General features: G+C 38.7%; 1 protein-coding gene across 1 annotated transcript in view; it reads left to right on the top strand.

The window, feature by feature from the left end:
* Positions 1-1,584: 1,584 nt before the first annotated feature.
* CUNH10orf67 (chromosome unknown C10orf67 homolog) overlaps positions 1,585-9,664 on the top strand; it is a 111,457-nt gene continuing 103,377 nt past the window's right edge. The window contains exon 1 of the mRNA XM_027847864.1: positions 1,585-1,754. Within this exon, the coding sequence (XP_027703665.1) occupies positions 1,585-1,754 (170 nt within the window). The remainder of the gene's footprint in view (positions 1,755-9,664) is intronic.

Below are 9,664 nucleotides of genomic sequence, written 5' to 3'. Positions count from 1 at the left end.
AAAATAAGGGTATGAGTAGATAATCACTAAGGTACCTTTGAGCTGGTGAGATGAGGGCAGAAGGATGCATTAGGGCAGGATCCCCACCCCTGCATTAGGGCATACCCCGTAGGAAATGGCGGAGGGAGTTGTGGAGTTTCATGGATGTGCTATGTTAACACCATACCTATAATTTCAGTGGGAGCATTTACACCTCAGAAAATCTGCAAGCAATCTCTACAGATCACGGTTTAATGTAGCATTTTGTTGATTGTGTTGGTAACACTGTGGACAGAGCATGGGCCAAGCTTCAGGAAGGCTGGAGTTCAAATCTAAGTCTCAGACACTTACTAGCTGTGTTACCCTAGGCAAGTCAGTTGACCTCTGTTTGCTTCAGTTTCCTCAACTGTCAAATGGGGATAATAACAGCATCTATCTCCCAGAGTTGTGAGGATCCAATGAGATAATCACTGCAATGCACCTGGCATAGTGCTTGGCACATAGCTGGTGCTATAGTATTATTAATTATTATCAAGAAAGTATTAATAATGCAGATTAAACTTAAAAGTGTGTCCATACCTTGTCTTATACCAGCACGCCCCTATATTGCTATAAACACTGTATGAGAAAAATGTTTTCCACCTCCAGAGAGAGAACTGATGAACTCTGAGTGCAGAATGAAGTATACTTTTTTAATTTTATTTTTCTTGCCTTTTTTTATTTTTTGCAATATGACTAATATGGAAATATGTTTTGCATGACTTCACCGGATATCATGGTGCTTTCCTTCTCAACGGGTGGGGAGTGGAGAGGAGGAAGAGAATTTGGAACTCAAATTTTAAAAAAATGAATGTTAAAAATCAATAATTTTTTTTAATTGAGCTCAGGAGTGCATTAGAAGACTCAGGAATGAAGTCATCACCTGGTTACTGGAGACTAACGACAATCATGACAATAAATTAGTAACAACAACCACAACTGTCATTTGTATGCAGTGCTTCAGGGCTGGCTTCCATTATTGCATTTCGGCCACATAACCCCCCTGAGGGTGGGTGCCCAACTCCTAATTAAACCCTAATTAAATAGCTCTGATGGATACAGCGCTCCCAGGTGTGCAAAGGGCTTGACTGACCTGGTGGGAACTGGTTTGCGCTTCAGAACAACCCTGGGAGGTAGGCGGTATTTCTTTCGCCCATTTTACAGATGTGGGCACTGGGGTCCGGAGGGGGTCACCGTCTTGCACGGAGTCACAGCTGTCACGCGGCGGTGGTGGAGTTCGAACTCGCGGCGCTGCGCGCCCCAGAGTGACAAACCTGAAGCTCTCAGAGGGTCTGGGCTGGGAAACTCCCGCGTGAATGAAGGGAGAGGAGGAGGAGGAGGGGGAGGGGGAGAATGCGGAGAATGCACGCCCGGCTATCTACGCGCCCCGCCCCCGGGGTAATGTTTACGAAAAAGACGTGACTTTGCTCCTCCTCCCTCCCGCCCTCTTCTCCGTCTCCTCCAATCAGAACACAGCCTCGCTTCCGGGCCCTGGAGCGGTCGCTATGACAACCGACGCCAGGCTCCGCGCCCCAGCTACACGCCCCCTGCTCGGCCAGGACGCAAATGGCTGAGTCCGAGAGAGCCGAGCCTCTCGGGGCGCAAATGGATGAGCCCAAGAGCGCCGAGCTACCACAGGTGGAGACGTGGGACCCACTGCCTTCGGTGGAGCGATGGAAGAAGTTCCACGTCCAACCCACAGAGGAACAGCTGGAATACTTCGATTTCGACCCTCGGTAACTAGGGGCTCCTGAGCGCCCCACGGCAGACGCCTTGCCTGTAAACTTAACTTCGGGCTTTGGGAGGCGCTCCCAGTCCGGGCCTTGACCTTCGCCCGAAATGCATCTCAGGAACACCTTAGACCTCACAGGCCCCAGCCTTGCTGCCTCCCTGTGGTCCAGGAACGTGCCTCCACACGCTCCTCCATCCTCCGTCCTCCATCCCTGCCCCTCCCAGATTTCATCGGCTTGGTACACTCACACCTGCAAGGGACCGTCAGAGGTCACCACGTCCAACCCCCTCCTATTACCGATGAGGAAACTAAGGCCAGAGGGACAAGGTCACACAGTGTCAGAGACCAGACTTGAACCGAGGGTCCCTGATTGCAAAGACGATCTTGATTTCTACCATCTCGAATTCTATAACCTTTGGTATCCTCGACTCCCCCAAACTCATGACCAAGAACAGACAGCTCCAGGTGGACCGAGGACAGAATTAGTCTAGGTGCTCTAGGCAGAGATTGTTAAACCTTATTTGTGTTATAGAACCCTTCGGCTGCCTGGTGAAACTTACGGACGTCTTCTCTGAATAATGTTTTTAAACGAATAAAATAAAATACATAGGATTACAATGGAACCCAATTATGTTGAAATACAGTTATCAAAATACTTAAAAAGACAAGTTCACTGGCAATCAGATTAAGAACCCTTGCTCTAGAGAAAGGCTGTCAGTCCATATCTGCTCACTAATGACCTTTTCTAAAGCTAGAACCTCTTGATTCTATTAATGGGAAGATGAAACTTTGAAAAATATTTTATTGATAAAAAAAATCGTTTGTTTTTACATCATCTTCATTTCTAACTACATCTCTTCCTTCTATCCCTATCCAAAACCTTGTAACTAAGATTAAAAAAGAAAAATTTAAAAAGCAATTGGGCAAGCCAGAGCACATATTAACTTCATACATGAAGGATAAAACACTCTTAATGCAAGATAGTAGAAGACAGAGTGGTGTAGTGGAGGAAACAATGACAAACCCCAAAAAAGTTAGCCCTGGAGTCAGGATCAGAAATTTAGAGTTGGAAGGAACCTCAAAGGTTATCATTTTACAGATGATGAAACTGAGTCTAAGAAAGGTTGTGATTTGCCCAAGGGGGACCTGGTGAAAAGTAGCAGAGTATTTGGACCAGGTCCTCTGACTTTAAATCTGTTGTTCTTACAGCTAGACCAAGAGCCCTCCTAATCTGGGTTTCAAATTTCAGCTCTGCTATTTATACCACTGTAAACTTAAGGAAATGGTTTAAACTCTATGGGACTCAGTTTCCTCATCTAGTTAAAAGGAAAGATGGTACCAGATGGTATCAATAATTTATTTCAGCTTTACATTTGTTATCCTAACAAGCAAAAGAACAAAGATGCTTGAAATGGCGATGAACCAATAATCTCTCACTTTCTTATGATTCACAAGGCCAGTTTAAAATATCCTACAGAGAAACTGACTAATTCACGGCAGACAAATGCCCTCTTTATCCAACACACACTTTTTCACACTTAGAAAAACACTTACTGTGGACAGATAAAACTTGCATCTTAACTAGTTGTAATCTTTGAAGATTCCGGTGGCCATTTTTTAAATAGCATGTGGACATTGGCCAAAATACAAGTTTGGTAAAATTTCATAATGTTAAACACGTTAGAAAAAAATTTGCCAACACCCCTCATTAAGAAAACAAAAAACAAAAAACAAAAAACATCCACCAACAAGACTACAGCTCCCTATAGTCACTAAACCTAAATGTCTATGGCAAATCCTATTTATCGACATAGAACCATATCCTAATTGGTGGAATGAATTGTGTATATCACAACTTTTAAAAATGACCTTTTTTTTTTTTAAAGGCAGGACAAATACTCAGGAACTTTCCCATCCCTTGCTCACCTTTTCACCCACCCTACTCCCATTTGACCCCCTAAGAAATGATAGAGCCAATGGAAGAGCCATGATTAGGTGTCCATTGCTTTTTGGTTCCAGGAGTTGTTTATTGTCTCTACCTATGAGCTAGGAATCCAAAAGTCCAAGAATTGTGTGAGTGCATCCAGGGATGTGAATTTGAACAGAAAGCAACAGCTCAGTGTTGAATAAAAGATCCAGACTGAAATCACTGTAGGCTATGAGGGCTCGGAGAAGTACCGTGACAGTCTGGCACCATAGTCATGGGGCTGCAGCTCCTCCACAGAGAAAGGGGTATAGATGCAAGTTCTGATCAAGAGGATTGAAAATCTAACTTTATTAATAAGGGAAGACATTCAGGACAACTAGGTCATGCAGTGGATAGAGTGCCAGACCTGGAGTTAGGATGACCTAAATTCAAATATGGTCTTAGATACTTACTAGCTGTGTGACCCTGGGCAAGTCACTTAACCCTGTTTCCCTCAGTTTTCTCATCTGTAAAATGAGCTGGAGAAGGAAATGGCAAACCACTCCAGCAACTTTGCCAAGAAAGCCCTAAAATCACAAAGAGTTGGACACAATTGAACAACAATAGACATTTTAACTGCCTGGTAAATTTGCTTCTAACAAATTGTGGCAAGGTATGGGGGAGGAGAGGGAAATGGGAAAGGATACCCGCAAATCTTTATGTTTGTCAAACACAAGATTACTATAATCATTTAATACTGTGTATTGTATGTCTACTCTGTCCCACTGAACTACCTTTCTATTTTCTTAGCCAGTACCAGATAATTTTGATAATTACTGCCTACAATATAGTTTAAGATCTGGTACTGATAAACCTTCCTTTACATTTTTAAAATGAATTCCTTTGATATTCTTGACCTTTGTTCTTCCAAATGAATTTCATTGTTATTTTTTCTAGCTCAAGTAAATACTTTTTTGGTAAATTACTTGGGGTAGCATTGAATAAGTAGATTAATTTAGGTAAAATTGTAATTTTTATTATATTGGCTCTGCCCAGTGATGAACAATTAATATTTCTCCAATTATTCAAATCTGATGTTATTTGTATAAAAAATGTTTTAAAATTATGTTCATGTAGTTCCTGGGTTTGTCTTGGCAGGTATACTCCCAGATATTTTATATTGTCTAGAGTTATTTTAAATGGGCTGTCTCTTTCTATCTCTTCTTGCAGGGCTTTATTGGTGATATATAGAAATGCTGATGATTTATGTGGGTTTAGTTTATATCCTGTTACTTTGCTAAAATTAATTGTTTCAGCTAATTTTTTGGTTGAATCTCTAGGATTTTCCAAGTATATCATCATATCATCTGCAAAAAGAGATAGTTTTATTACCTCTTTGCCCATTCTGATTCCTTCAATTTCTTTTTTCTTTCCTTATTACTACTGCTAGCATTTCTAATATAATATTGAATAATATTGGTGACAATGGGCATCCTCATTTCACTCCTGATCTTGTTTGGAAGATTTCAAGCTTATACCCATTAAAAATAATGCCTGCTAATGGTTTTAGGTAGATGCATCTTATCATTTTAAGAAACAATCCACTTCTACCTATGCTTTCAAGTGTTTTTAATAGGATTTAGTATTGTATTTTGTCAAAAGCTTTTTCTGAATCTATTGATATAATAATACGATTTTTGTTACTTTTGTTCTGAATATAATCAGTGATGTTAATAGTTTTCTTTATGTTAAACCATCCCTGCATTCCTGATATAAATCTCACTTGGTTAAAATGTATAATCTTTGTGATATATTGTTGTTGTCTCCTAGCTAGTATTTTATTTAGGATTTTTGCATCCCTATTCATTAATGAAATTGGCATATAATCTTCTTTCTCTATTTTTGCTCTTCCTGGTTTAGATATCAACACCATATAAGTTTCATAAAAGGAGTTTGGTGGGACTCCTTCTTTGCCTATTAATCCAAATAATTTAGTGCTAGAATTAGTTGATCTTTAATTGTTTGGTTGAATTTTCTTATAAATGCATCTAGTCCTGATGCTTTTTTCTTAGGAAGCTCATTTGTGGCCTGTTCAATTTCTTTTTCTAAAATAGGTTTATTTAGATATTCTATTTCCTTTTCTGTTAATCTAGGCAGTTTATATTTTTGTATTTTTCCATTTCACTTAAATTATTAAATTTATTGGCATATAATTGGGCAGAGTAACTCCTTATAATTGCTTTGATTTTATCTTCATTAGTGGCATTTTTTTAATCATTTTTGATACTAGTGATTTGATTTTTTTCTCTGTTTTTTTGAACATCATATTAACCAATGATTTATCTATTTTATTTTTTTTTATAAAACCAACTCCTACTTTTATTCATCAATTCAATAGTTTTCTTATATTCAATTTTATTAATCTTCCCTTTAATTTTTAAGGTTTCCAATTTGATGTTTAATTGGAGATTTTTTATTTGTTCTTTTTCTAGGTATTTTTTTTTTAAATTGTATACCCAATTCATTGGTTTGCTTGTTCTCTGCTTTATTGATATAAGCATTTAGAGATATAAATTTTCCTCTGATTACTACTTTTGCTGCATTCCATAGGTTTTGGTATATTGCCATTCTTTTTAATGAAATTATTGATTGTTTCTCTGATTTGTTCTTTAACACATTCATTCTTTAAGATTAGGTTTAGTGTCCAATTAATTTTTTAATCTGTGTTTCCATGGTGCCTTGTTAAATATAATTTTTATTGTATTGTGATCTGAAAAGGATCCATTTAATATTTCTGCTTTTCTGCATTTAACTATAAAGTTTTTATGTCCAGATATGTTGTCAATTTTTCTAAAAGTATCATGTATCACTGAGAAAAAAGGTATATTCCTTTCTATTCCCATTCAATTCTCTCCAGATAACTATTGTATCTAGCTTATTCTATTAATCTCCTTGCCTTCTTTCTTATTTATTTATTTTTGTTAGATTTATCTAGTTCTGAGAGGGGGAGGTTGAAGTCCCCCACCCCATTATAGTTTACTATCTATTTCAAACTGTAATTCATTTAGCTTTTCCTTTAAAAATGTGGATGCAATTGGGGCATATAGGTTTAGTACTGACATTACTTCATTATCTATGGTACCTTTTATCATAATGTAGTTTCTCAGTTTATCTCTTTTAATTAAATCTATTTTTAACTTTGTCTAAGATCATGATTGCTACCCCTGCTGTTTTTGCATCAGCTGAAGCATAATAAATTCTACTCCAGTCCTTTATTTTTATTCTATGCAAATCTCTCATTTTGAAATGTGTTTCTTGTAAACAACATATTGTTGGATTCTGGTTTTTAATCCATTCTGCTATACATTTCCATTTTATACCTAAGTTTATTCCATTCACATTCAAAGTTATAATTACTAGTTGTGCATTTCCTTCCTTCCTATTTTTTCTCACTGTTTATCTTTTTCTCCCTCTCTTTTTACTCTATCCCTCCTCAAACTTCTAATTTACTTCTACTGCCTCCATAATCTGCACTTCTCCTAAGAAGGCCTCCCTTACCCTCTGCCCTTACCCTCCTATTTCTTAATCTGTACATCCTTCTAAGAGTCCCTCCCTTATCCTCTTCCCTCACCTCCAATTTCTTTGTAAGGTAAGAAAACTTCCATACCCTTCTAGATGTAGATATTATTCCCTCTTTAACCCAGTTCTGATGAGAATATGATTCTAGTACTACCAGTCCTCCACCCTCTCCTGCCTCCACTGAAACAGTTTTTCCATTCATACCTCAGTTGTTTGAGATAATTTCTCCATTTTACCTCTCCCTGCCCCAATTTTATTTTTTAGGATCATCCCATCATACTCAACTCAACTCCAAGTCTTCTATCTATATATGCTCTTTCAAACTATCCAAGTAATGATAACATTCTTTTTCTTTTTTTTTAAGGGCAATTAGGGTTAAGTGACTTGCTCAGGGTCACACAGCTATTAAGTGTCAAGTGTTTGGTTTGAAGTCGGATTTGAACTCAGGTCTTCCTGACTCTAGGGCCTGTGCTCTATCCAGTGTGCCACCTAGCTGCCCCTAACGATAACATTCTTAAGAGTTACAGGTGTTTTCCTATATAAGAAGTAAACAGTTTGACCTCATTAAATCCCTTATAATTGGTCTTTCATTTTACCTTTTTATGTTTCTCCTGATTGTTGTAGGTCAAATTTTCCATTCATTTCTGTTCTTTTTATCACAAATACCTGAAAATCCTTTAATTCATTAAATATCCATTTTTCCCCATGCAGAATTATACTGAGCTTTGCTGGGTAAGTTATTCTCGCTTGCAAATCCAGCTCCTTTGCTCTTCAAGACATCATGTTCCATGCCCTTCCATATTTTAATGTAGAATCTGCTAAATCTTGTGTTATCCTGACTGTAACTCTACAGTATTTAAATTGTTTTCTTTTTCTAGTTCCTTGTAGTATTTTCTTTTTCATCTGGAAGCTTCAAAACTTGGCTATTATGTTCCTTTGAATCTTTTTCAGGTGGTGATTGTTGGATTTTTTCAATTTCTATTTTACACTCTCATTCTAAAACTTCAGGGCAGTTTTCCTTAACAATTTCTTGAAGTATAGCGTCCAGACTCTTATCCTGATCATAACTTTCAGGTAGCCCAAGAACTGTTATATTGTCTTTCCTCAATCTGTTCTCCCGGTCAGTTGTTTTTCTAATAAGAGATTTCACATTCCCCTTCATTCTTTCATTCATTTGATTTTGTTTTATTATTTCTTGGTGTCTTATAATATCATTACCTTACCCATGCCCAATTCTAATTTTTAAGATTTTCTTCCGTAAGTTTTTGAATCTCTTTTTTCTACTTGGTTGATTTTCTTTTCATAATTTTCTTGATTTTCTTCTATCACTTTTATTTTTTCCTAATTTTTCCTCAACATCTTTTATTTGAGTTTTAAAGTCCTTTTTTAGGCTCTTCCAAGAATTCTTTTTAGGCTTGTGACCATTTTACATTTTTCTTTGAAGTACACGTAACTGTTTTAACTTCACTACCTTCTTCTGAGTTTGAACCTAGATGTTCTCTTTCACCATAGTAGCTATCTATGATCGGATTCTTTCTCTTTTGCTTACTAATTTTTTTTTAAAATGGTTTATTTCTTGCCTGTGAACTTTGTGTTAGAGTTGGTCTCTAGAGCAGAGTTGTGTGGAATAATGTCTCAGGCTTCAGGTTTTTTGTGCTGTTGTTATCTGAGGGCCTGATCTCAGATATTCTTCTCTGTTCCTGAGCCACTTCTTGGCCCCTGAGCCTCAACCAGGACCCCCAGCAATGCTGTGACCTTGCTCAGGCAGTCTCTGCTGTGGCTGCAAGCTTCAGCTCACTCCTCTGCCCCAGAACTAAAACCAGGGATTCTGCTGTCCTGCGAGTGCCCAGGACCACGCTCCCCGGCCTGTGCTCACCCCTCCTCACCTACAGCTGCAGCCTGGGACTGTGGCAGGGCAGTGCACCTGGCCCTGGGTCTAGCACCGGTGGAGAGCCTTGCAATATTCTCTTAATCAGCCTCCCAACCCCCACACTGTCATGGAACTAGAGTTCCTGAAGCTGAGGCCGCCCCTGACACAGCTGCCCCCAGGGCTTATTGTTTGTTGATTCTGCCTTATCTGCCTGGAGATATTTGCTTTTCAACCAGGTAGACCAAGCTTGGCTGGGGAAGGGGAGGTGAAGGGGTTGGGGGGGAGGGCAGATCTTTCCTATCCTTCTTCCAAATTATCCTAGGCTGCACAACTGCTTTACCCGGACTTTTAATTCTTTCTGCTGTTATTTTAAATTGTGGGGGAATTTGGGAGAGCAAAGTAGTTTATCCTGCCATTTTCCCAGAATCCTTTCTTCCGAAGGATAACTTCTAACACCGAGGGAAGAGCAAGGGAGTCACAGGGTAAGCAAGAACAGGATTTCAGCAATTCTCCCCATCCCCACCTCTCATGCCCAAACGGGGCTAAGACCAAAGAATCT

Source organism: Vombatus ursinus, unplaced genomic scaffold (genome assembly GCF_900497805.2).
Source record: "Vombatus ursinus unplaced genomic scaffold, bare-nosed wombat genome assembly UNPS02005459.1, whole genome shotgun sequence".
NCBI classification, from domain to species: Eukaryota; Metazoa; Chordata; class Mammalia; order Diprotodontia; family Vombatidae; genus Vombatus; species Vombatus ursinus.
This window is presented reverse-complemented; position numbering and strand designations above follow the sequence as displayed.